The sequence below is a fragment of the Astatotilapia calliptera genome, chromosome 12 (genome assembly GCF_900246225.1).
Source record: "Astatotilapia calliptera chromosome 12, fAstCal1.2, whole genome shotgun sequence".
Taxonomy (NCBI): Eukaryota; Metazoa; Chordata; class Actinopteri; order Cichliformes; family Cichlidae; genus Astatotilapia; species Astatotilapia calliptera.
In genome coordinates this window covers 8584134-8611692 of record NC_039313.1, presented here as the reverse complement: position 1 = coordinate 8611692, position 27559 = coordinate 8584134, and the positions used below count along the sequence as shown (strand labels likewise).

At 40.3% G+C, this 27559-nt stretch overlaps 2 protein-coding genes across 7 annotated transcripts in view; one reads left to right on the top strand and one right to left on the bottom strand.

Moving 5' to 3' along the window:
* Positions 1 to 1402, bottom strand: part of LOC113033094 (TNF receptor-associated factor 2-like) — a 39745-nt gene extending 38343 nt beyond the window's left edge. For all 3 annotated transcript variants that reach the window (XM_026186442.1, XM_026186443.1, XM_026186444.1), the window contains exons 1-2: positions 1226 to 1402; positions 907 to 1101 (exon numbers count right to left, since the gene is read on the bottom strand). In XM_026186442.1, the coding sequence (XP_026042227.1) occupies positions 907 to 1101; positions 1226 to 1254 (224 nt within the window). In that variant the 5' untranslated portion in view covers positions 1255 to 1402. The remainder of the gene's footprint in view (positions 1 to 906; positions 1102 to 1225) is intronic.
* rabl6b (RAB, member RAS oncogene family-like 6b) lies at positions 124 to 22285 on the top strand. Of its 4 annotated transcripts, XM_026186440.1 has the most exons (18): positions 2405 to 2554; positions 6443 to 6550; positions 6652 to 6839; positions 6922 to 7056; positions 8117 to 8164; positions 8320 to 8349; positions 8777 to 8829; positions 9022 to 9110; positions 10393 to 10533; positions 12488 to 12593; positions 12763 to 12866; positions 13221 to 13606; positions 15204 to 15357; positions 15575 to 15778; positions 17052 to 17307; positions 17460 to 17646; positions 18831 to 18889; positions 19381 to 22285. In XM_026186440.1, exons 3-18 carry the CDS (start codon positions 6710 to 6712, stop codon positions 19570 to 19572), a joined length of 2274 nt encoding a protein of 757 aa, XP_026042225.1. In that variant the 5' UTR covers positions 2405 to 2554; positions 6443 to 6550; positions 6652 to 6709; the 3' UTR covers positions 19573 to 22285. The 4 variants fall into 4 exon arrangements, with proteins under 4 accessions (XP_026042223.1, XP_026042225.1, XP_026042222.1 ...); XM_026186438.1 differs by lacking the exons at positions 2405 to 2554; positions 19381 to 22285 and adding an exon at positions 124 to 199 and having other exon boundaries at positions 18831 to 19238; XM_026186437.1 differs by lacking the exon at positions 19381 to 22285 and having other exon boundaries at positions 6684 to 6839; positions 18831 to 19238.
* Positions 22286 to 27559: the final 5274 nt, after the last annotated feature.

Here is a 27559-nt window from a genome sequence, read left to right as displayed (position 1 = left end):
TTATATCTTAGATTAGATTACACACAATAATTAGTAAAAGTCAGAAGTGAGTGTAGGGCACAGATGGATGTCTAACACCTTAGGATCTGTGAAGTTAAATAACTGATTCATTCTTGAGAAACAAGTCATCTAAAACATAAGTGAAACTGAAATTGCTCTGTGTCATCACACACCTGCGCAGTGTGAGAGAAGAAAACAGGTGAGTCACTACAAAGGTCCACTCGCGGTGCTTTAACCCTGTGTTTTTGTTTCTGTACCACTATAAATCCAGAAATATATACATTTAAAAATGCACTCCTTATTACTGCATTTGAAAATATAAAACATATAAAACAATACTAGTAAGAAATACTAAACATATATAAATCTATGAACAGCTGGTCCTTCTTGAAGCCTGAGTCGTTAGGTCACCCGAATTTTACCTTGAAAAAACTGGCAACTTTATTTTGGCACACTTACTAGACAACAGACGCAGGGAGATAATACATTTTAAAGACACTGAGAGGTGCCAGACCTTCTAGTGAATTCGGCACAATACCGACCTGACAGTACAATAAAGCGCTGTCAGGTTCAACTTCTCGAAATGCACACCCCTGGCTGGCTCCTGTGTCCTGCCGACCCCAGCAGAGGTTAGCAGGACGAGACTACGAGGACACCTAGCCAGTCTATCGCACATAGACAAGTTGAGATATTATTTAGATAAGGACGCTATTCATTTATCACCTGTAGGTTCAGTTTAGCTGTATTTTGTTTGTAATTCAACTCTCTTTGTGCAGGCATACAGCGTTACACGTGTCAATAAATGTTACATGGATAGATATTTGAACGAAGGCTGGTGACGGGATCTGAATGCTTATTTTGGGCTACATATATCTAGCTAGCTCACTAGCATCCAGGACTACTCACCTCACAATTTTGTTGAAACAGAACGAACAAAAGCGGTGACCGCATTGGGCTTGCAGGGGCCTTCTCAGGATTTTCTGACACGAGTTGCACAAATGCTTATCCTCCAGGTTGTTAGCCAAAATTTTCTTTGGGAAGCCCGGTTTGTTACCTTCCAGGGAAGATGGTGGAGACGGCTCCTGTGCAGCCATTATACCCCTTGAACAATATCGGGGTACTCAGCGGGGTGTGTTCAAGATAGCAAACACAGCTGAATATGACTGTAAAAATACCCGCAAGCAACGACTCATTGCTCTTTAGCAATTTATTAAAGCGTGTATACCTGCTTTGTTTATGAACAAATGACGACATCTAACTCCTCATCTGCATTGACAAACACGTCCAGGCGTTTTCATGTGATAAAAGTGACAGCTGAGGATGCTGCGCTTTACTGTAAGTTGCTACGTCTGCCGCTAGGTGCCGCAAGTCCAAAAGAAGAGCATCTGTGTCATCAGGAAGCTGGCTGGGATAAATTGGACGGTCTAGATTCGACCGCCGCGGCAAGCTAACTGCACTTAATCTCGGAAGTACTATAGTTACGTCTTGAAAATAAAAGCGAAAATCGGCAATCGGTTGTAATGTGAGAAAGTAAAGAAAATGGATCTTGTTCTACCCTAAAGCTGTCTGAAACTGTGCACATCCACGTGGAAAATAGCAAAATCATGAGACTTACCAGGTATTATGTGTTAATTCTCATTAGTATACACAATTCAAGTGAACTATTGCCCAGACTTCATAAAATAACTAAATTCATAAAATATTCTTTAGTTTGGTTATCGTAATTGTATTTCAACCAAACTCGCTTTCTGGTAAATTAGTATATTAGTATTAGTATTAGTATCTGTAAATTGATTTATTAGCTCATAAATGACCAACACCAAACACGTGGATTTTAGTAGTTACAGTTACCTGACATAAACAGTATAAAAGATTAAAGCTGCATTCTATTTCATGGTAAGTAGGGGGCAACTCCTTTGGTTGCAGTAAGACTTTTAGTTCTATAGAAGTCTATGGGAAAATAACCATCTGTGATGTCAGTAAACACTTTACTGATGACTTTATGGGCTTAGTCACTAGTTTCAGGTAATGCTGAATAAAACATGAGCCCAAATTGATTACTCATTATTGGAGTTCAAGGATAAAACGAGAATCATCCCTGTGTTCACTGGATAATAATTTATGAGTCACAAGTTGTCAGTCAGTAAGCAGGAGATTTCACATTCAGAGGCAGCCCAATACAATCCAGATTGTATTGGTTTCACAATATGTGGCAATCTGCAAACACAAACAAATAAACATGCAGAAAAAAATTCGAGGCACAACTTCTTCTGTATTGTTGGAAACCTACTCAGACCTATTGAAATTTAAGTAAGAATATCCATGAGTAAGCTACTTGGAGCATAAGCTTAAATAATGTTTCGGTATCGCTAAGCTTGAGCTTTATTTTGAAACCGGATATTCACAAGTTTTGCGTGCTACTTGATGATTGGTCGGCGGTAGCTGTTTTCTTTGCAAAGGAATGTCGCTGCTAGATCTCTGTCGGGATGGAGGTCTGACAGATGTTTTGAGGAAAAGATGCTGGGACTGCACGCTCCTATCTTAATATATACCCGTGAGTATTTGCAGCTGACGTTAACCTGAAAAACTCATCCTGACGTGCTGCCGTGTAGTGTCACTGAGCGCAGAAGTGGCAAAGCTAAGCTAATATTGCCTGGATTGCTAGCTAAAGAGAAGCCAAAGGATAACGTTACCCTTTAGCTGGTGTAACGTTAGGTAACAAGCCGGGCTGCCTCATCTCTTTTTGAAATCCGAATTGACCTTTACATACTCTTTCGAATTTTCTGATTTAAGAATGCTTAAACACATTGCTTGATATATTAAGCAAAGCTCACTGTTCTAGCTGAGCGAGCAGCACAGTCAGCTAATGCTAGCAGGATAACGGTGAAAGGGAAATTCAACCTGAAAACAGAATTAATTCGCAGCCATTGGTAGATAATTGCTCGGCTCTTTGGATTTGAGCTAGTTAATACTTTTTTTATTAACTTTTTAATACAAACAGACACGGAGCTTGTACTAATAATGTCAACTGAAGACAAAGCTGATCTTGATAGCGAATAATGTATTTCTTGTAGGGACACTGTGACAGCTCCCATCAGGACACGGAGACGTGTTCTGAAGCTTTCTGTTTTTCAGCTGGTCAAATATTGTTTTAGAGACAGTTTCTAATTCATTGTCATTAAACCTACTGCGAAGAATCATCTGACAACGTCGTCATTATGTCTTGCTTCAGCTTGTGCCTCTCATGTTCTCCCATTACCATTTTGGTAACATAGTCGAGATTACCTCCCCCAACCCGTCAAAGCCAGCCGTTTATCAAATGATTTAACAGTAAAATTTGGACTGTGTGTGAGAGAGAGAGGGAGAGAGAGAGTGAGTGAGCTTAACCTTCTAATGTGGGGTAAAGTATAGATTGTGATTTACTGTTAAGTTCTGACCAGTCCTGTCTCTGTGGCAGGGATGATTGACAGTAATGAATATTTAGTCAAGTGCAAAATCCTTATGCTTTCTACCCCGTCATCTTCAGCTGTAATTGAAGCTGTGCTTTAATAAACTAAGCTACTATGACATCACCCCAGATGAGTATCTTTGTGATTGTCTTCCTGGCGTTTTGAAACTGGCAGGAGAGGGATGGATCAAAGTGAAAGTGCAATCTAAAACTATATTTAGAGGTTTCTATGGACGGACAGTTGTTTTAGAACTACTTTTATCTCGTTAACTCTCTAGCTAACAATGCTTGGATCATCCGATTGTTGTGTTTGTGGTGTTCCAAGCGTGTGCGCAACAGTGAAGTTGTCAAAACGTGGTAAAAGGTTTTTCCTCCTGTTTCTTTGTTTTTTAATTTTTAATTTATTGGGCAGTATAAATGTAGATAATAATAGATAACACCATTCATCCATTCTCTTCCGGTCCCCAAAAGGGGACAGAGCCTTTCAGTCTGTTGCACCAAGGCTGTGGAACAGTTTACCACTACAATTACGTTTGCTTGACTCTGTGGATTCTTTTAAAAAACAGTTTAAAACTCTTCTGTTCAAACAAGCCTTTTGTTGATCTACATATTTTATATATATATATATATATTTTTTTTTTTACATTATTTACATTTGATCTTTTACATTGTATATAATGTCTATTGATTTTATTGTTTATTTTAATATTTTAATATTTGTGTACAGCGCTTTGTGATTGCCTGTCTGTGAAAAGCGCTTAATAAATAAAGTTTACTTACTTACTTACTTACTTACTTATCCTTATCAGGGTTGCACGGATGCTGGAGCCTATCCCCGTTACCATAGGGTGAGAGGCAGGGTACGCCTGGGACAGGTTGCCAGTCTGTCGCAGGGCTAACATATTGAGACAGACAATCATTTGCACTCACATTGACAACTATGGGCAATTTAGCATTGCCAGTGAACCTTACTCATCTAACTGCATGCGTTTGGACTGTGGAAGGAAGCCGGAGTACCCGGAGAGAACCCCCACAACAGATGGAGGAGTCAAACTCCAGACTTCTTGCTCTGGAAAGCAGCCTTAAAAGTAGTCAGTCAGTCATTTGTTGAGGTTATTTAGCAGGAAAAAAAAAAGAGTATTGCATCCACAAATATACATTTATTAATGTTTAATTATGTCTTTTAAGTACATTTTATTTATATAGGTTGCATTTAGCTCTTTTAATTTCTCTAACACAAAGCTGGTTATAAGCCAACTTTATCCCAGGCTTGAATGACAGAAAAATTACTCTTTCTTCTGATAAAAAGTTTGATTACATTCTCACATCGTATGAGAGGTTGTTCGATAAGTGTTCAAGGCCAACACTGTTAGATCCGCTTCAAAGAAAGTTTCACTAATTCTGGCTAAGCAGCTTACTTACTCATAGACTTGTGTCGGTCTCCTTTTACTTTCTCGGCTGACTAAAACATATCTGTCTCAGCTAGGGCTGGGTCATATCATACCGTTCACGGTAATACCGGTATAATGTCGGGCAACGATAAGAAAATGAAATATCGCGATAGAATATGGGTAAAACACGCATGTGCAGTGCTTTTGTTTTCATACGCACATGGCGGAAAAAGCATGGCGGCGACAGAGAATGAGAAGGGCAAAAGCTGATTGTTAAATGAAACGGATGAACCAGAATTGGTTTGTAAATATGCTACAACTTCAGTGGTGTGGCACTGGTTTAGCTTTCGTCCGTCAGATACACAACAAAGCATTATTTTTGGTAGAGCATGCTAGCGGGCCGTCGTTATTACCGTGTTTTTTGGAAAATACGGCACACTTAAAATCAATCCTTTGATTTTTCTGAAAATCAACAGTGCCCCTTATAATCCCGTGTGCCTTATGTATGAATTCTGGTTGTGTTTACTGACCTCGAAACGATTTTATGTCGTACACGGCACTGGAAAATCTTTCAAATGTTTTAGTACGACTTTGCTAAGCTAGGAACCCGCACCGCTTGATGGATTGTTGGAGCATTACGGCTATCGTAGGTAGGAGCCTCGCGGAGTGCTACGTACTGTGCTTCAACATAATATTACTGTATTATGTGTATAACCTCTTTTTAAGTTTTGTGGATATTATACATGGTTATGCTGAGGATATGTCGGCCAATTTCCACTGGAAATGCCTTTTGGTTAAACGGTCAGCAAGGATTTTGCATTTGCACTGTTAAATTTTTATGTAACTTTAATGCAGATTAAAAAAAAACAGCTGCTTGTTTAAGTGAAAATGCATTGATTTTTTTTTTTTTTTTTTGCACGAATAAAGTTGTGGAGCTGTAAAGTATTTTGTCTAGTGTCGATTATATCGTCAGTTATATCGTTATCACAAATTTTCAAATGTATATCGTGATAAATATTTTTGGTCATATCACCCTGCTCTAGTCCCAACTACAGTGGCCCATGTAGGACAAATTTGAATTGGGGCAGGTAAGAAAACATATTTTAGTTGAATACAATCTGCTGATGTCATGTCAGTGAGATTTTCCATACTGTACCTTTAATGCACTTCCACATAAACTGTCTTTTGACTGTCGTGGTCTAATGGCGTTCATACTTGCTGTGCTGTTGTTGTTTTCTTGTTATATTGTGTTTATTTTACTGAGAATTAGTTTCCAGCTGTACACAGCAGTTTTTCCAACTTTTTGAATAAATAAAGCATATCTTAATTTTTTTTAAGTTGAATAACTTACAATTCGCATTCATTTATTTTATTTCCACATAAGAGTGACAAACTCGCACAAGAAGCTGGAACTAGTGGATTTGTGGTTTTTCTCATGTTCTAACACTTGAGCATAGTTTGATATAATTTTCATTTTTTGCAAAAAATATCAAGCCTGTCCTTTTCATCACACCTACATGTTAACAGAAGAATTTCATCTAAACAAGAGTCTTTAATCCCCAACCTCTGTCTCTGTGTTTTTCTTTGTTTTTTTTCCCCTTAGATGATGCTCAAAACAACATGGTAGTAAATTCTACTTGTGACAGGCAAAGAAAAACATCTGGTCAACTTTAAAAGAGGCACCGCTAAATTCAGTAAACCACTGAAGTTGGTACGAAGTGATTTGGCATCATATTTGCATCTCAGCATAGATCCTTAACTTCCTTGCTCGTGAAGATACGCTGCTACACTTTTACTTGTGTTGTCATTAAGGAGTCATCAGCCAGAGTTCCTCTCTACTGCAGAGTGAAGCTGGTGAAGCTCAGTCAAGATGTTCTCAGCGCTGAAGAAGCTGGTGGGCTCTGAGCCTGGCCAGCTCAAGGAGAAGAACATTCCTGCTGGTCTGCAGTCCATGAACCAGAGCTTGCAGAGACGCTTTGCCAAAGGGGTCCAGTATAACAGTAAGTAATCCAGCCAGCTAAATACATGTTCTGTCTTAGTTTGTTCAGTTTTATGGCATCTCCATCATGTCTCCTACTCCAGTGAAAATAGTGATTCGTGGAGACAGGAACACTGGAAAGAGTACTTTATGGCATCGACTGCAGGGCAAGAAGTTTGTGGAGGAGTATATACCCACTCAGGAGATCCAAGCTACAAGCATCCATTGGAATTACAAAAGTAAGCCAAGATAGCTGTGACCACATGTGATCATCTCACCAGGGCTGGGTGATATATACATTTACAAAAAAAAAAAAAAAAAAAAAAAAAAATATATATATATATATATATATATATATATATATATATATATATATATATATATATATATATATATATATATATATATATATATATATATATATCATTACAGTGTTTTAGAATTAGCCATTTAATTTATATCAATGTAGTCCAATGTTGCGTTACCAACTTATACACTTATTCTGCCACTGCACCTTTAGGTGAAGTAGACTGTGTTGTTCATGTACACACAGACTTTTTTCCTAGTTTGGTCGAAGCCTGCTTGAAGGTTGGATAGTTGCTACTCTATAGTACAGTTCTGTAAATGAGTGCATGTTCACAAAAAAACTGGTGTGCACGTGAACATCTGCACAAAGCCTCGTGCTTACTGTCTGATGATGAAATTTACATTACTTCCACCCTCTTCAAGTACACTGAACTACACAAAACTGACTTAATATGGAACTAACTGCAATTCACTTCTTTTGCAATTCACTTCCTGTCCTGACTGACAGCCCAACTACCTTTAATTAGGACCAATAAAATTAGATGTCTGCTTTAATAAAAGTGTCTGTGACACATCACATGTTGTTTTTGTTAAACATACATACATGCATACATGCATACATATTAGTGAATCAGCCAAAAGGAGCTTTTAAATACTGAGAGGATTCTTTTGGTTCATGTCACCCAGCCCTGCTTGTCACCACTGCTTTAGTTATGTTTCTGTTTTGGTTTGACATCTGCTGTTTGTGCCTCATAATTTATTCCAGTGGCACCATATCAAGGTAAAAAGAAAAAGTTTAGCTGTAGTTTGAGCTAACTGATTGTTAGAGGAGACATCCTGTATTTGTGTCAGTGCTTCCATACTAGTGAGAAAACACTACACTACTTAGCGCGAGTAGATCCACATTAGTCATTTAACAGTCAATAGATTTGAACTCTTCTCTCTGTAGTCTCAGAACATGAATAATGAATGTGTCCTCTGTGCTTGCCTCAGCTACTGATGATGTGGTGAAGGTAGAGGTGTGGGACGTGGTGGACAAAGGTGAGTGTTGACACACATGCCAGTCAAATTTCCTCTGAGGCTGACCTCTTGCATTATATCAACACATCCAATAGAGATGCTTGTTGCTTGTCTGTTCTGTCCTCAGTGTTGATGTTGTCTTTTTTTTTTGGGCACCTCTCTTACACTCATCTCAGGCCAAAAATATCCTCTTCCTGAAGGTGTAGGTGAGCGCTGCTACAGTATGTAGATACTAAACTCTTGTGTGCTGTGGGTTTGCCCTGCCTATCCCCACTCTTATCTGAATGTCAATATTGTCAGAGTATGGCTCAGGGTTGCTGCCTAGCTATGTCTCAGAGTTTGGCTGTTTTGTTTGAGGGTTTTCTTTCCTTTTTATTGTTTTGTTTATTTGTTTTTTGTTTTTTGCTACTGCTGCACCCAGTTGGAGCGTGAGCATCTGCAGCGTGTATTTAAAGGGCACTGTGTGGTCAAAGTAGGCTGCGAGATGCTTTTCTGTTAGAAAAGCAGTTGTGCTGCTGCTCTGCTTGCTCTATACCTTTATACTAACTTAAAGCAAAAACCAAACTGTAGATCAGGATTTCACTGTGTGTCAGCTTGTCTGATCTTACCATTTGTGACCAATTGTTCTTTCAGGCAAAGGAAAAAGGCGCGGTGACAATTTGAAACTGGAGAATGAGCCCCAAGAGGTGACTATCACATGGCTGTCATGTGTTTTGGAAGAAAGGCTCACTTCTAGTATGTGGGTTGCAGATTTTAATCAGAGAAAGATGTCTTATAAGGAGGAAATTGTAAAGGGGGAAAAAAGGAAAAGAAGCATATGATCTCAGCAGAATATTTTCCTCCAATTGTTCTTAAATATTAATTTGTTTGTGTTATAGTCAGATGAGGTGGCCCTGGATGCAGAATTCCTGGATGTGTACAAGAACTGCAATGGAGTGATCATGATGTTTGACATCACCAAGCAGTGGTAAGAGAGCTTTGTGTGTGTTGTTGTCTCATCAGGCAAGTCTATTTCTTTAATATGCATGAGCAGATAAAGTTTCATTGTGTCTGTCTGTGGCTATGAAGCTTCCACTGCTGGATTGTGTTCAGCTCTAGATGCACAATCCTTAAAATACATTCCACTATTGCTATTTTGGGCATCCCAAGGGAGAATTTTTTTTTTATGTATATATTAGCATGGCAAATGATATAACTGTAGGTTTTTCAGTGGGGTTTCATGTAAAGTAGGATCTGGTGTATCTTATGTCTCTGTGCTGTAGAGCTCTTTTGTTATTCAGCCACAATTAAAAACACATGAGTGAGCCTCACTGTTGTTCTAGGTGCTACAGTGACTAAGCACAGTAAATGATAGGTATGCTTAAGTGTAGCAAAAATTATAATCACGTTTACTTTGGTTAATGCTGTAGTCTAATCTCCATTATTAAATACTGTTTTTCATCATGCATTTAATCATCTTTAACAAGGGGATTTACTCACATTTCAAATATAATTCAAATTCAGATGTAAAGGAAATAAGTAAACTGTTTTAGGTGAAGGTGGCCGTTGGGGACAAAGGGTCCTCTGGAAGAGGCTTAGGCTCAGACTAACTTTCTGACTGTAAAGCCAGTCTTGGTTGGGCAAGACTAGCTAGCTGTCTAGGATCCATATTAGTGTTCCTGTCATGGTGTGACTCCCCAAGCGGTTGCAGCAGATGGCCGCTCCTCCCTGAGTCTGGTTCTGCTGGAGGTTTCTTCCTGTTAAGAGGGAGTTTTTCCTTCCCACTGTCACCAAAGTGCTTGCTCATAGGGGATCATTTGATTGATGGGTTTTTCTCTTTATGTATTATTGCAGGGTGTACCTTACACTACTAAGCGCCTTGAGGCAACTGTTGTTGTGGTTTGCACCTGTATAAATAAAATAAAATTGAACAGAAAATATGCCCTTGCAGGTGTATAATTTTCACAGACACCTCTGTGGGTAGGTCATTATTTTCTGGCTGTCATTAAATTACACAAAAATCAAAAAATGTGTCTATGTTTTAAAACATTTATACATTACTGTTTTGAGTCCCTGCTTAATTCTCTACATTTTAAAGCCAAATACTGAACTTCAGGGTTACCAGTCATAAAAACAGGAAAACACAAGTATTTTAGAAAACTGTGTACCATCATTTGTAAGCAGAGTTGGGGAAGCGATATTTGAAGAATAGTCAGTTTCCAGTGAATATTGATACTCCCAGATAAATGTTGTGATCCTATCAATTGCAGGACTTTTAATTACATCCTGAGGGAGCTGCCCAAAGTACCCACCCATGTGCCGGTGTGTGTGTTGGGAAACTACAGGGACATGGGCGAGCATCGTGTCATCCTCCCTGATGATATAAGGGACCTAATTGCTGGATTGAACAGGTAGATATAGATAATAATTGAATGTATACAGTTGAAATAAAAAGTGTGATAATAATAAAAGTTGTTTTCTCTGTAAAAAGTAAATCTTGTTACCTGATATAGCTGTGGAAAATGTTTTCAAATTTGAACATTTCAATGAGCATCGCATTTGCTCAATACTCTGGGATAAGCTACACAGACCTTTTTTGTGTCTACACTCTGAGCTTTTAATAAAGCCATAATGTCATCAAACCTTGCACACACATAGAAGTAAAAAAGTTTTAAAATCTTATTTTTAAGCCAAAAGTTCACCAACGTTTGTCCGTGTACCTCTGTATTTATACAGGGACTGTTTTGTTTTTCCACAACAACTGCATGAGCAAATTACCAGGATGGTGCCAAGTTGCAGGACCTGCTTATAGGGACTCAGAATACTGCACCATATATCACTGTGTTCAGTCACAGATAGCAAAAATACAGGAAACAGTACCAGGAATAAACAGGAAGTGTTGGAAGAAAACAGAACCGGGAACAATATAATTCTCTAAGGACTTTAATTTTTGGTTTTAACTTTAAAAAAATTTACATAATCAACAACTAGATTAGTGTTCTTTCACTGTGTCTGCAGCCACAAACCAGACATCCAGGGAACTGAGGGCTCAGTGACACAACCAAAACAGGAAGAAGCTTTTTTTTTTTTGTTAATTTTGTTTTCTTACCCAGATTTGAGCTTACACCTCACCAGAGGGACTGGCTCTGCAAAACTTAAAACCCCAGTAGTAGATAACAGGTATCATAACAGTGGCCATCAACTTTCTCTAGTGGGCTGTCTGCTTCAGGCTCAATGCACAGTTGTGTAAAAATGGTAATTTTGTGGGTCATCCGACTCTTCTTCCCCACAAAATGATCCCTATGAGTGCCACCACTCCAATCAGAGACGTAAGGTACAGCTTAGCATCTTGCACATTTAAAACATATTTGCACAAAACATGCTGCAAGTAAAATAATCTGTGAAAACATGGTACTTCCTGGGGATTTTAAACCGAAACTCCTGCTACCTGCCAGTGTGGAAGTGCCTTAAACCTGAATTCTCTCTAACAGAAAAGATGTCTGATTCTATAAAAGTCTCTGGAAAAACAATTTTCAGCTCCCTTGAGCTTTGACTTCAGGAAACTTTCCTTCCTAGATTTTATTCTTAATAAATACAATATGATTGTTTTGTAAATGATGGTTCGCCAAAGTCAAAAGGGAGGATAAAACTGTATGTGCTCATAATACAAAATGTTTTCATTTACAGTTTGTTATCCATTGAGCACATCAATGTGGCATTAGTTTCAAAAAGCTGAGATGGTCACAACAAAAACGCTAAACTTGTAGCGTTAAAACAGAATATCACTAACCAATGAGGGACTTGAAGATTGTTACCTACAATTTTTATATAGACTCTGCAGTGAAAACAGCGGTAGAAACTACGCTGAACAGTAGACCGTGGATAGAAGATAACTCGCATAATAGTGTTCAAAAGTGATGATGATGATGATGGATTGGATTTATATAGCGCTTTTCAAGGCACCCAAAGCGCTTTACAATGCCACTATTCATTCACTCTCGCATTCACAAACACTGGTGGAGGCAGCTACGGTTGTAGCCACAGCTACCCTGGGGAACGTGACTTATATTTATTTGGCTGGTTGGTAACTAACCAGTATAATACAAATGGATATTTTACCACTGAAAGCTGTCTAGTGTCAAAGGGAAGGTGTTATCCACTGTCAGTTTAACAACTTAACAAGCTGATGATGTGTCTGATGTTTTTGTGCCCTTGAGGTGGTAAATGCAGCTACACCTCTTTCCGTTTTTTTTTTTTGTTTGTTTGTTTTTTTTTATTAAATAACACTTGGACATCAATGAGGCATGTAAATATAGGGTATATATTCAGAAACTTGAGTTTACTACTAATGCTTTCCTTTTACAGACCTATGGGATCATCTTACATCCACTATGCCGAGTCCTCTATGAAGAATGGCTTTGGCTTGAAATATCTGCACAAGTTTTTCAACATCCCGTTCCTACAGCTGCAGGTTATTGTTTTGTTTTATGTGCTGAATATTTGATTTATTTTTATTTATAATATCAGGTTTTCAAACGCTATAATTTTTTATTATGATTTATTTATTGTAATGGAAGACAAAGCACACCTATTTCATCTCAGCACGTGCCCAGGTAATCATGCCATGTGTTTGTGTGCAGAGGGAGACCCTCCTGAGGCAGCTGGAGACCAACCAGTTGGACATGGATGCGACACTGGAGGAGCTCTGTGTCCAGCAGGAGACTGAAGATCAGAACTATGAGATGTATGCTCATCTTTATTCTCTCTGACAGCCTGTGCACTGCTGTTACTGAGCCACTAGAGGGACTAGATCAAAAGCTTTATTTCCCAAAATTCTCCCCCACTCTATGTAAAATATGTGTCCTCACTTTTTATGCATTAGGTGCTCTCATGTCCACTGCTGGGCTTAAACTAGTGAGCTGGGTGCACACTACTACCTCCATCTTCTAGCAGTTGAATTTAACAGATTTGTAAAATGAACTACACATCTGTGTACATTTCCTTCTACTGAGTTTTTCCTTACTCTAGTTTCTAAACTGTATTGATGGCCTCAGATATTATTCAAAGTCTCTTAAAAGTCCTGTTGTGATATCTGCAGTTTCCTGGAGAACTTGGAGTCTCGCAGTAAGGGCTATGGTTCCCCTGGTCCAGCCAACGGTCAGAGTCCCTCATCAGGCTCTCAGTCCCCCATTGTCCCTCCCAGTGGGGCCTCCACCGGCAGCTCCAGTCCCAGCACTCCACAGCCACCAATCCCTTCGCAGCCACTCCCACAGTCACCATCTGTGTCCACAACCTCTCCTCCGCCTCCCACAGCAGCAGCAGCTGGCGGGGCAGCTTCACCTGCTGCTGAGGTAAAATCATTGGCCCAGTCACCCGAACACCTTCAGTCACCAGCTGCAGGAGCGTCGGGCCCACAGAAACGCAGCTTCATCTCCCGATGGTTTGGCTCATCCCCAGCCACCGAGGCTTCTGCCTCAGCACCAGGTCAGTCCTACACAGCACTCGCACAGCAGAGTGCTCCATGTAGTCTCTACACCAGCCATCTGTGACAATATTTCTGTCTATTCACAGCCATTAGCACATTCGTCCACGTAGCATTACAGTCCAACACTGCAATTTTGCACTCAGGTTAAGTGGACCAACACTCTCAATTATAAACGAATTCAATAACAGTAAATCATGAGTAGCAACCAGAGGTTTGATCCCAGGACATACACACCATGACATGAACATGCACTGCTGCTGGTTGAAGCAAATTGTGGCCATGACAAACCTGCATATGAATCACTCAGTGGCTTATGTAGACACAGAGGAACTGCAGGCGTATATAGAGATGCTCATTTTTGGATGCTGTTTACAGGTCAAAAAAATTAATCAGTTTAAATCTGCAGGGTACTGCTGCAAGCCCCTCTCATCAGCAAATGTAAGGGCGGTGTGACTTTTCCATGGACAGGAAGAGAACAGCTGGCAGCACAACGTGGGAAGCTTGCATGCAAAGATCAGTCTGTCCATTTACAGCTTCTGCTCCACCTCAGCTGGAGTCCCTCTTCTTGAGGGGTTAAAATAAAAAAACGTGATTAATATTTATATTTCAGGATGAAGTATTTTTGAAAGATTCCATCATTTAAAGTGGAAAAAAATATTACTTTATAATATTTTTGCAGGAGTTTTTGCAAAGCTGCCACTTTTTTGTCCTTAGGGCATTGAGTGTGACAGTTTCTTGTTTTTGTTGCAAAGAGAGGTGACTATGACACTGCAAAAAAAAAAAATAATAATAATGAACACCAATGTTTCTGCCAATCAGTCTCATTTTAGGGCCTATTGAAAATAATCAAATATTCCTTGAAATGTATTTCATGGAAATTGTTGTTCTTCTTTGGGGTTTTTTTTTTGTTTTTGTTTTTTTGATAAAAATCAGTGGAGCTATATAAACATACTGGCCTTCAAATCATTAAAATCCATTAAATATTATTAATATTGGATATTAAAAGTTCAGACCAAAGTAGTTGACTGAGTCATTTAAAGTGGAACAAATATTACTATATAATATTTTTACAGCACTTTTTGAGAAGCTCCACTGTTTTGTCTTTAGAAAGAGTCAAAGACGAGAAGAGTGAGGATTTTAAAGAATCATCTAAGGGTTAAGAAAGCTGTTCAGTCACATCCGTCAAATCTTGATAAACTAGAATGTAGTAAGCTAATGAACACATTCAATGGAGATTGTTATATCAGTTACTGAATAAAGAGTTCACTTTGAGTTTTCTTTGTCCTCCGGGCACTGAGAGTATCCAGACCAGCTTTAGAATATATTTGTTGACCGTAACTGAAACTGCCAGGTCCATAGTAAGTAGTCACAAGGTTTGAGACTTGGGAGTTGAGAAATGCGGAGCATTTAAAAGGATCAAAAGACTGGCTGGTGTTGGAATGTCATGTGATTTCAGTCTTTCCCTGCAGTTTCTGTATAATTAGCTAAAAGCAAACACACAGTGGTTCTGCTTTGGAGCTTTTGAACTTTAAAGCGTAGATTTTTGTTCTGAGTCATTTTGCTCTCAGTCAAAAATTGTCTCAATGTTTTCCTCAGAGGAGCCTCCTGTACCAGTGTGTCCTGCTAAGGTGCAGAGTGTGGATGATTTTGTGCCAGATGAGAGACTGGACAAGAGTTTCTTGGAGGACAGCCTGCCCTCCAAGACCAAGGTGCCCCGACCTGCAGCAGCTCCCACTGTGGACAGTGACAGGTGAAAATTTTCACAAATACTTCTGACTTGGCCTGTTTTTACTTTTAGAAAATACTCTTTGTCAATGTTTTACATTTTACCTTCTTTATTCAACATTTAGAAGAGGTTGAATTAAATTTTTAAATGTTTTACTACATTGTTAGTCACTAAGTGTCTGCTTTCGGTCACCTCTTCAAGCCTCTTTGAACCAACTTTTCGTGTTCTTGCTTCAACCCAGTGATGGTGAGGATAGAGGAAACCCCATGGTGTCCAGTTTCCAGGATGAGCTTGACCCTGATGATACTGAGCCAAGCCTTTCCAACTCTAAGGCCCTCCCCCCCATTAAAGATATCACTCTGAGCAGTGACGAGGAGGAGGGAATACCAACAGCGCTTGTAATCTCACAGGATCAAGACCTGGAAAGTAAACCTGAGCTCAAAGCGTAAGTCAAGAAATTTCATTAGTGACACAAGTGATATACTGCTCAAAAAATTAAAGAAACACTTTTTAATCTGAGTTTAGCATTAAGTCAGTGAAACCTCGGGGATATTGATCTTATCAGTTAAGTAGCACAGGAGGTTGTTAATCAGTTCACTTAACAAGAGGTGACCTAGAAGGGCAACAATGCGACAACAAAGCAGGAATAGTTTTACAGGTGGAGGCCACTGGTATTTTCTGCCTCCTGATCTTTTCTGACTGTTTTTCTCTAGTTGTATGCATTTGATTAGGGCCAGTGTCACTACTGGTAGCATGAGGTTATATCAGGACCCCGCATAGGTTGCACTGGTAGTCCAACTCCTGCGGAATGGCACATCAATACGCACACTTGCAATAAGGTTTGCTGTGCCTCCCAGCATAGTTTCAGGAACATAGCGGAGAATACAGGAGACAGGCAGTTACTCTGTGAGAGCTGGACAGAGTCACAAAAGGTCCTTCACCCATCGGCAGGTCTAGTATTTGCTCTTTTGTCCCAGAAGGAACAGGGTGAGCTCTGCCAGAGCTACAAAATGACCTCCAGCAGGCCACTGATGTCAGTGTCTCTGAACAAATCATCAGAAACAGACTTCATGAGGGTGGCCTGAGGGCTCAACATCCTTTAGTAGGGTCCTGTGTTCACTGCCCAACACCATGTAGCTCGATTGGCATTTCAGAGACAAGAGCAGGTTCACCCTGAGCACATGTGACAGATGTGAAACAGTCTGAAGAAGCCATGGAGAACGTTATTCTGTCTGTAACATCGTTAAACTTGACTGGTTTGGTAGTGTCAGAGAGGGACATATCAATGGAGGGACACACAGACCGCTATAGGGCTAGCCAGCAGCACCCTGAGTGACGCTAGGTATCACGTTGAAATTCCCGGGCCCACTGTCAGACCCTACACTGGTGCAGTGGGTCCTGAGACATCAGCTGTCATCTCATTAGGAGCATGCCCCGACGTTGTCACACATACATACAAGCACATACAAACATACAGCCATACAAACCACTGAGTACCATTTTTGCAATGAAATTTTGACAAAATGGATTATCCTGCTGCATCACTTCTTCACTTTGAGTTTTGAGGTGTCACTGTAGGTTGATGTGTAAACGATGTGGCATCCCTAACGCATGACCCAGTACATATCAGTGTAGATATGCAGCCTATCCCCCCCCCTTTCCCCCATTGTGATCTGATATGTTTTTTGTTTTGTTTTTTTACGTGTTCCTTGAATCAGGCCTATAATCACAAAACCAAAGGTGACATCTAAAGCTCCGGATCCCCAGGGCCAAACCACACCACCCATCTCCCTCACTTTAACTCCCGCAGTAGAGCAGCCAGCCCGACACCAAGGCAAGAAGAAGGGAAGCACGCCCAAAGTGGAGGACTCTGACACAGACCCTGAGGCTCCTGTGGCTCAGCAAATGCTCTCGTTTGTGATGGATGACCCTGACTTTGACTCTGAAGCATCAGACACACCTAAAATTGCAAAGGTAAACAAAGATACTTCCACTATGAGGCCAGTTCAGGTCACAGATCTGGAAAGCAAAATCTGCAACAGAAATTAAATAGATGAAAAGTCAATTAAAACTTTTCTGTTCTGCTTCTTTAATGAATATACATTTGCATCCCTTTTTGAATGCAGGATACATTTCCAGTCAGGGATGAGCTTCTGTCTGACCTCTCTGATGATGACATGCAGTTAGCCAAGGTGCCAGAACCCCTAAAACCCACTGTGATCACCTTCAAACCCAAGGACGACACTGACCTGTTTGGTCTCGGGATCCAAGAAGAGCCTCCTGCAGCCAAGGAAAGCAGCGAGGATCAGGAAGGCAAGTCCTTAAATACTTGTCGATGTAACTCCACATTTGATTAGCTGATGAGCAGGCAGATTAGGTCAACAGAACCCTTTAGATTCAATTGATATTGCACAGTGACTTCAAGGTGCTTGATATTGTTATGTAAAGACCCCACAATAACAGAGAGAAAACCCCAACAGTCAGACAAAAGATGCATCATGGAAGAGACCCAGAGTTTAATATTAACTAATTGTTAAATGCAGAGAGGTGTGTAAGCACATACTGAGGGAGAAAGGTAACTGAAGAAGAAATACTTAATGCATCATGGGAATCCCCCAGCAGCCTACACCTATTGCAGTATAACTAAAGGAGGATTCAGGGTACATGCTTTAGCAAAAAGGAAAGTTTTAAGTTTAATCTTAAAAGTAGAGATAGTGTCTGTCTCTCAAATCCAAACTGGAAGCTGGTTTCATAGAAGAGGGGCCTGAAAACCGAGGGCTCTGCCTCCCAATTCTACTTTTAAATACTCTAGGAACAACAACTAACCCAGCTGTCTGAGAGCAAAGTGCTCTGATGGGGTGGCCTAATTATGCGAAACGTTGTACGTGATGAGAAGGATTTTAAAATTTCGTTCTGGATTTAAGGGAGCCAATCAAAAGAAGCCAGTATGGGAGAAATATGCTCTTTCTAGTTCCTGTCAGTACTCTTGCTTCAGCATTTTGGATCAACCGAAGGATTTTCAGGGAGTTTTTAGGACATCCTGATAATGAATAATTACAATAATCCAGCCTAGAAGTAATAAATGCATGAACTAGTTTTTCAGAGTCACTCTGAGACAGCAGGTTTTTTAATTTTACAAAGTAAGACAGCCTCACGTATTTATTTAATATGTATATTGAAGGAAATATCTTGGTCAAAAACAACTCCATTACTCAGTGTTAACTGAGACCAGGGTAATGCCATCCAGAGTATTGGTCTAGACACCATATTCTAAGATTTTTAGGGCTGATTACAGTAACGTCAATTTTATCTCAATTTAGAAGCAAGGATGTAATTGTTTCATGTTATTAAGTGGTTAAAACAATTGTCCTTTTTTGAAATGGTCTGTTCTGCTGGTTTTGTTAAGAAACTGAACTTTAACATAAAACGTATTTAAAATGACTCCATCAGATGTTCACCACTTGTGAGAGTGCTGTATGCATGTGCTCCTCTTTCAGAGAAAGAAAGCAAGCACTCCTCCAAGGAAAAGAAGAAAAAGAAGAAGAAGAGCAAAGAGGTAAACTTTTTGTTGATATTACATACTGTAAGGACTTTGTGTCTAAAGAAGAGAAATAAAACAGTTTTTCTCATTGACCATCGAGTGTATAGTATCTACCGGTATTAGAAATTGAATGCCTGGTACTGAGCTGTGGTGACGGTCGGTGAGCAAGAGGATAGTTTGGAGACATTGCTGCTACAAAGGTGTATGTAAAATGTTAAATGATTATTTGTAAAGATTTGAATGAAAATTCAAAGACATAATGAGTGGACATTCTTATCTAACACACTCACCAGTGAGGGGTCAGACGCTTCAGACTTCAAACTTGATTTAAGTCTTTAACTGCAAGTCTGCAAACCGCAGGGGTTTTTTTTTTCCTTTATTAAAAGGATTCTGTTGTTTTGCTATGAACGTGAACAGAAATAGAAAAGTTCAGCTTTTTATGTCGTGAACAGCCTCTGAGGTTCTACCGGCGAGTCCTACAGTAAACTGTGTGCCGTCACTTACAGGAGGATGAAAAGAGCAAGAAGAAACACAAACACAAGAAAAGGGAAAAGGATGAAGCTGCAGTGCCCGATGAGAAGGAGAAAAAGAAAAAAAAATCCAGGACCAAGAAAACCGAAGTGGATGAGCTGGAGGACTTTCTGGGCGGTGGGGCAGCATCAATCAAAAGAGATGATGGCGATTATGAAGAGCTATAAGAGCTCCTGCAGAAGGGTGCCAGGGCACAGGGTTGTTGGTGGTTTGTATGTGCATAAAGCAGCATATCCAAGCCATACACTGTATACAAGGCTAACAGCACCCAGGTAAAATAAGCCAGGACTCTGCTATGTTTGACCTGTATATTACGTTTGTTACGTTTGTTTTTCCCATCTGCGCCTGTGCTGTCACTTCCGTTCCAACCACTAAGAACAGGCTGGGACACCCACATGTACTGTAGTGAGTGGTAACAGAAATACGATGATCAAGGTGGCCGCAGCTCAGCTCTTTGTACTCTGACGCATTTAAATATGTTGGAATAAGGTTTTATTTGACATCATCCACTCCACGAACCAGCTGCTGTAAATAAAGCTTAACCATTTAGTCTGAATGTTGGTGTGGTTGGTGTAATAACTGAGAGCATGCTCAGAGTGAGAAGTGACTTCTTAAAGAATCCATTGTGTTCTTTCTCTTTGTTTCTTGAGCTTAATGGTTAATGGTAATTTTAGTCTTGTGTCTAAATATGAACACTGGAGGAGAATTTAGATGATTTAAGAAGGCCTTCCTGTTTTTTCACACTCCTAAAGTTCATCATCCTTGCAAAGTTGGCTGAATCTGAAACTGGATATTTTTCTTTCTCATGGCCTTCTGTGTTTAACTCAACATTAGGCTCTTTGTGCTTGTGTTATTATTAAATTATTATTATTATTAAGCAAGATCATCTCAGTGGGATCTGTTTGGTAGGTTTCTGGTGCCGTCTTGCTTCCAGATTTTTCTTCTGTGAGAGTAAGAACAGCAGCGACTGTTTTCTGGAGCTTCCTTTAACAGCGGCTTTAGCTCCTTCTCCCTGAACAGCAGGAGTAAGTTGATGGTTATTTTGAAAGCAGGACACCTTCTAATCTGTGTTCTTAGCTGTATGTATTTTAGAAGGAGCTGTTAACAAAGGCCTTCAATAAGCAAATCTCTCAATTCAGCAGCCATCTTGAATCGGATCTGGGGGCTTATTTAAAAACCGCTTTGAGACTGGGGAGAGAGCCGCGACTCTGCTACTACTCACGCCTACAGCATAGCAAAGGAAGCTGTTACTAACCTCTACTGTGTGCATGTGTCAGTGCAACAACATGATTGGCTAAAGTGTTTCTCATTTCAACTGTTGACTGGCTCTTTAGACTTGTAAATCTTGTACACAGTGTACATCTTCTCCTTAGTGATCTCATACGGACAGAAGGTCAAGCAGGGCCAGAGCTGTGGCTATTTTTTTTTTGGACATGATATCGGACAAAGAGTAGAAAAAATGTCTGAAATGGAGCATTTAAAGCAGTCTGAAGCCTCACTGCCACTTCTGCATACTGATTTGAAACATCCCACTAACTGGAAACATCCAGAAAAGTATTTGCAAGTGACTGATGTTATCAAGACATCACCACCAAACAGGAACGCAAAGTTTCCGCAGGGTTAAATCTCAATACATTTGAATTACATACGAATCTGCTTTGAGGCGTCCATGACCCTCACAGTCCATGTTTTTTTTTTTTGTTTTTGTTTTTTTCCCACATAAAAGCTATGTGTGATTCCAGTGCTAAATTCTCTTCCTGTTTTCCGATTGCCTTAACGGAGGTTTACTACAAGGGAATGATGTGCAGCTGTCCTCGTGAACCATTTCAAGTGTTCTTACTGTAATCTGTTGGCTAGCTCGGTCAGGTTAAGAATGTTGTCCTAGCCTTTTGTTATAGGTGGATCTGTATCATCTTTAAATTCTGTTTAAAAGATTGCAGTGACTTGGTTGTTTGCTTTGGTGTCACTCTCAGTGGAGTTTTGTTAACATTCCCAGGACTTTTACTTTATTTATTGCTTCCATTTTGTTGTTTTCTTTGCATGTTTTGTGCCCAGACTTTGCTAAAAACTCATGCAGGTTTTTTTGTTTGTTTGCTTGTTTTAGTTGTTGTTTTCTTTCGAGTTACATCTGTTGATATTTGTCATCCATTTCCTGTTATCCATCATGCTGTGGTTTACTGCCAGAGCTTCTTAAGAAACTCTGCGATGGTATGAACTGCTCCACCTTTGTTTATTTCAGCTGCTCTTGATGGACTCGTGATGACATGCATCGTCTCCCAATACTGAAATTTTTCAAAGAAGTGAAGCTTCCAAGATACATCGCATGTATTCTTTTGACAGCTTTAATATGGTTTTCCATCACATATACACACAGTTTACAAAAAGGTAATTGTGTTATTCCAAAGTTGAAACTATGCAGCATTGATCCTGAATACTGTATGCTCTTCTTTTTATTGTCTCTCGTCATGTGATTGAGGATAAATGCTGACACCACAGTTTCAAGCAAAGCATGAGACTTAAAATGTACAGCAAGAAAAGAATGTAAAAAGTGTAAAAATAAAAAGATATATTTGAAGAGCTTTGTTCCAAAATGAAATGTACAGCATGTGGGAATAATGTCATCTCCATGAAATAAATACAGCTTCATTAGGGGGTTGTTGTGACTAAAGTAATAAGATTTCTGAATGAATGATGTGCTCTTTAAAATACTGGGGGGGTTTTTTTGGGGTTTTTTTTGTTTTTTCCTCCTAATGGTTGTACAGCATTTTGGAATGAAACCCTTCATTTGTCACCCCATGACATGGTCCATCTTTACACTATGTGTGAGTTTGCTTATGTTTGGTTTGTCCAATAAATGCAAACTTATTTCTTCATAAAAAAGATGTGTGTGTCTCGTCATATGAACATATTGAAGCCCCTTGAAGCAATTGCTGTTGTGATTTGGAACTATGTAAATAAAAAGACCGAATGTTCAATTCCATTCAGAGAGGAGCCTACAAAGCTTTTCCCCTCCCCCACCTCGGCGCCTCAGACCATATCACTGTCATGCTAATGCCTGCTTACAGACCGCTCGTTAAAACCACCAAACCGGTTCGTAAGCGGATACAAGTGTGGCCAGAAGGGTCTTCGGAGGCTTTACAGGACTGCTTTAACACCACAGACTGGAACATGTTTAAGCAGGCTGCCACCTATAACAACACCACTGACCTCCAGGAGTACGCAGAGACTGTTACTGCCTACATCAACAAGTGTATTGAGGATGTAACAGTCACGAGAACCATAACTGTATGGGCAAATCAAAAACCATGGATGACAGGAGAGGTCTACAGGCTGCTGAAAGCTCGGAATGTTGCCTTCAGAGATGGTGACGAGGCGAGCCTGAGGACAGCTAGGGCCAACCTTTCCCGTGGCATCAGAGAGGCTAAGAGACAGTACTCCAGGAAAATATCTCATCACTTCAAAGACAGCAGAGACTCACGGAGCCTGTGGCGGGGCATTCAGACCATCACAGATTACAAGCCCCCACCACAGACCTGTGATAGCACTATCCCCCTGCTGAACGAGCTGAATACTTTCTTTGCTCGCTTTGAAGTCCAAAACAGCACCACTGCACAGAAGACCCCACCCCCTCCTGGTGACCAGGTGATGACTCTGTCCCCGGACAGCGTGAGGAGATCCCTCAGCAGGATCAATGCACGTAAAGCTCCGGGTCCTGACAACATTCCTGGTCGTGTACTGAGAGACTGTGCAGTGGAACTCACTGATGTCTTCACAGACATCTTCAACATATCACTCATCCAGGCTGTCGTCCCCACATGTTTTAAAGCCACCACAATCATTCCGGTTCCAAAAAAGTCATCTCCCTCCTGCTTTAATGACTACCGTCCTGTTGCACTTACTCCCATCCTGATGAAGTGCTTCGAACGACTAGTCATGAAACACATCAAGACTGTCCTGCCCCCCTCCCTGGATCCCTTCCAGTTTGCGTATCGGCTCAACCGATGATGCCATCTCCACTGCACTCCACTCAGCACTCACACACCTGGACAAAAATGACTCATATGTTCGAATGCTGTTCATAGATTTCAGTTCAGCATTCAACACTATAATCCCCCAACAGCTCACTCAAAAACTGGTCCAGCTGGGGCTCAACACCTCACTGTGCAACTGGCTGTTGGATTTCCTCACCGGAAGACCTCAAGCAGTATGGGTCGGCAGTAATACATCCAGCACCATCATTTTAAACACGGGGGCCCCGCAGGGATGTGTGCTGAGCCCCCTCTTCTTCACTCTGCTGACCCATGACTGCACTCCATCATATAGCTCCAACCTCTTCATCAAGTTTGTGGACGACACAACGGTGGTGGGTCTCATTAGCAACAGGGATGAGACCGACTACAGAAGTGAGGTGAGACGCCTGGCCACGTGGTGTGTTGACAACAATCTCTCTCTGAATGTGGAGAAGACGAAGGAGATTGTTGTGGACTTCAGGAGAATGCACACCCAACATGCTCCTCTGACCATTGACGGAGCGTCTGTGGAGAGAGTGAGCAGCACCAAGTTCTTGGGTGTGCACATCACAGAGGATCTCTCCTGGACGTACAACAACACAGCACTGGCCAAGAAATCACAGCAGCGTCTCTTCTTTCTCCGCAAACTAAGAAGAGCAGGAGCACCAGCCCATGTACACTTTCTACAGAGGCACCATCGAGAGCATCCTGTCAAGCTGCATCACTGTGTGGTTTGGAGCCTGCAATGCGTCCTGTCATAGAACCCTCCAACGCATAGTGAGAGCTGCAGAGAGGATCATTGGTGTCTCTCTCCCCTCCCTCCAGGACATTTACAGCACCCGTCTCACTAAAAAAGCCCTTTGCATAGCGGCTGATCCCACGCACCCAATGCAAAGCTTCTTCAAGCTGCTGCCGTCAGGGAGGAGACTGCGGAGTCTCCAGGCCAGGACCAGCAGACTGAAGGACAGCTTCATCCATCAGGCTGTCAGGAAGCTTAACTCCCTCCCGATTCTGCCCCCTCTCCCCTCTTCTCCTCCATGGTCTCACTGAACTCTGTCACACACACACACACACACACACACACACACACACACACACACACACACACACACACACACACACACACACACTCTGACTCACTCACTGGCCTGCACCAGTTACCAGTCACTTTGTGGAGCATTGGACTGCCATTACCTCATAAGACTTTGTTGTTATACTATCTCTTACCGTATATTACTAAATCTCCATTTGCACTATTTGCTTATTTGCACTACTCTGCCTGGTTTACACTCAATGTCATTTACCCTTACCTGAATATTGTATATTGTATATTGCATAGCTTTCTTGTTAAATTGTATTGTATTTATTAAAATTTTTACTTTTTAATTATTTTATTTGCATTTTTTAATCACTCTCTTATATTTAAATGTTCATATTTAAATGTTCATTTGCTATTTCATCTAGGGTTTGAGAGTAACGAAATTTCTATTCTCTGTATGTCCTGTACATGTGGCAGAATTGACAAATAAAGTTGACTTTGACTTTGACTTTTGACTTTGAATTCCAAACAATGAGGGGAAACAAACACCATGACTGGGACGGTTATGTACTTTAACATGACATTATAGTACAGCAACTGTGTTCTCACTATGCTGCTTCACATTATAAGGTAGATACCCTACATAGGTTTTTAGCAAAGTTATTATGTAATGCGTGAAGCTGGCTGTTGTTACAAGTATAGGTTAGATGACACTTCTGGGACTAAAGTGTACATTATTAATGCAATGTGGCTATTGATATTATGGAAGTCTGTTATGCTATGCGTCATCAGAAAAACATTCCTGATGACATTATGTGCTCAGTCATCAGTTTCAGGTCATTTTGAATAAAACAAAATTTCAGTTTGTAAATTATGGTTATTATTTAGGGCTGGGTATCGTCACTGATTTCTAGAATCGATTCAATTCCGATTCACAAGGTCCCGAATCGATTCGATCCACGATTCGATTTAATTCGATTTGATTCTAGGAAATTTTGACAGTCAGATATATCATAATTCAGATCAGTACATTTACATATTTTTGTATCTATAAAAAGGAAGCTGACACACGCAAGACTTTATCAAAGGTGCGAGCATCACAGCAGATGCCTTTGTGTCAAAGTAGCTGAAGATAAAACACAGAAAAACATGAAGGTGATTTTCCTGGCCTGGGATTTTATAAAAATATTCTGCAGTACATCAAAAACGAAAGAAAACCATTAATCAACACATGAACATTACCTCTGAAGTTCCAGCGGTTTTCGTAGAGACACGGCTAAGAGTTTTGCATTTTGCATAATTTTAAAAAGTTTAAATTTGTTCAGTATTGAACGGCAGAAATTAGGTTTTCTTTTCGGAAGTATATAAAACGAAAAAAAAAAAAACGTCGGCCGACAGCGCTGTAAACAACGGTAGACCTGTGCGTAACAAGTAGAGATGGCACGATACCACTTTTTTATGTCCGATACCGATACCGATATCATAAATTTGGATAACTGCCGATACCGATATGAATCCGATATAGTGTTTTTTAATAAACAAAACTGTTTTTTAAATATCTTGCTGCATTTTGTATAAGTTCATACTCAAGTTTAAAACAACAACTACACTAAAGCTATTCTGTTATACCTGTATGCAAAAAAAAAATATTTCATAGTTCAGCAATACTGATCAATCTAATAAACTTAAACCTACACCATCCTCCCTATTCTGGTATTTTAAAGAGTACTTAGCATAAATATTAAGCAACCTAACTAATAGGGTTCCAACTCCCAGCAACAACAAAAATAAATAAATAAAAAATAGGGAACCACCCCTCACGCTCCACCTCATGATGCTTAATCGACGTAATCAACCTTAATTTGATGCAGTGTGAAAAAAAATGCACAGAAATCAATTATTTTTCAAGAAATATTAAATAGATTCAACATCTTTCTTCAACAAAATTGCAGACTGCACAGATGGTACCTTCCCAAAGGAAAAAGTACTATAGCTTACTAGGGTATATATATTAGACTTAATAGTTACTATATACAGTAATTGACTTCTATTCATTTTACATCAAATTAAAACTTTGGGTGTAAGATAATTATTTATTAAAAGCTAGACATTTTAAATGAGAATAAGAAAGAAAAGTATGTCTTTGTGCCCCCTTTTCCCTGTTAATGCCCTATCGGCCCCCCTGGCTAAACTTTGCTAGATCCGCCCCTGCACAGTTACCAGCGTCAGCTATGTAGAAAAAGATCCTCGAGTAGAAAGTAATATTAAATAAATTCTAACAACAGCTGATCAAGCTTAAACGTGCTGCTGTTGTTTATCCGCTGGTTTCCTCTTTCTGGTGCAAAGTGGGCCAAAAGCAAACTAGAGACACGGACTCGGACAGAAAAGCCGATCAGCTGATCATTAAGCAGTTTCATGATTGAAGTAGCAGCAAGAGAGAGAGAGAGGCAGTCGCTCCATATATCGCTTGTTAAGCTTAACGCAGGAATGCTTTACAAACATTCAGAGATGGACTTACACACTTGCTTTACTTCTCTTGGGATAACTTTGTCGGAGATGAAATGCCGGGTTGCTAGCGAAGCTCCAAATGCTATCCAGACCACTGACAGGTCGGCATGCCACAGCCGCTCTATCACGTGATGCATACTGCTCCGACGTGCTAACGTTCTGAGGTGAGTTACAGCGTGTTGCAAGTTTTGTGAGGTGCTTTCGTGATATTTAATGGATCGGATTACATTTTTTATTTTTCTCCGATATCCGATCCAGTAATTTAGGTCAGTATCGGACCGATACCGATACGTAATATCGGATCGGTCCATCTCTAGTAACAAGCAAGCGAATAATGAAGAAAACAGATTTTTAGACGGGAAACTGTTGTTGAAGTACAGAGAGCTGTGCATCGTGGTCGAAGCAAAACAGCAAAAGTCAGAGTGAATACATGACGATGTTTATGTGAAGCGTAGTTTGGATCTTCTTTTGCTGCTGGTTCGGTCAATATTGTTTGGAGAGAGATCAAACTAACAGCTTTAGAATCAGCGCATAAAGGGCGTGAACACAAAGCGTGGACCAGCCGACAGATCAGAATCAGCGAGCTGTCGGCTTTCA

Bases quoted from the DNA above. Each gene is read 5' to 3' on its own strand.
- rabl6b (XM_026186440.1), top strand. From the start codon at position 6,710: ATGTTCTCAGCGCTGAAGAAGCTGGTGGGCTCTGAGCCTGGCCAGCTC. The intron at 12,867-13,220 runs GTATGCTCATCT...TGATATCTGCAG, and splicing joins GAAGATCAGAACTATGAGAT to TTTCCTGGAGAACTTGGAGT. The intron at 17,308-17,459 runs GTAAACAAAGAT...TTTTGAATGCAG, and splicing joins ACACACCTAAAATTGCAAAG to GATACATTTCCAGTCAGGGA.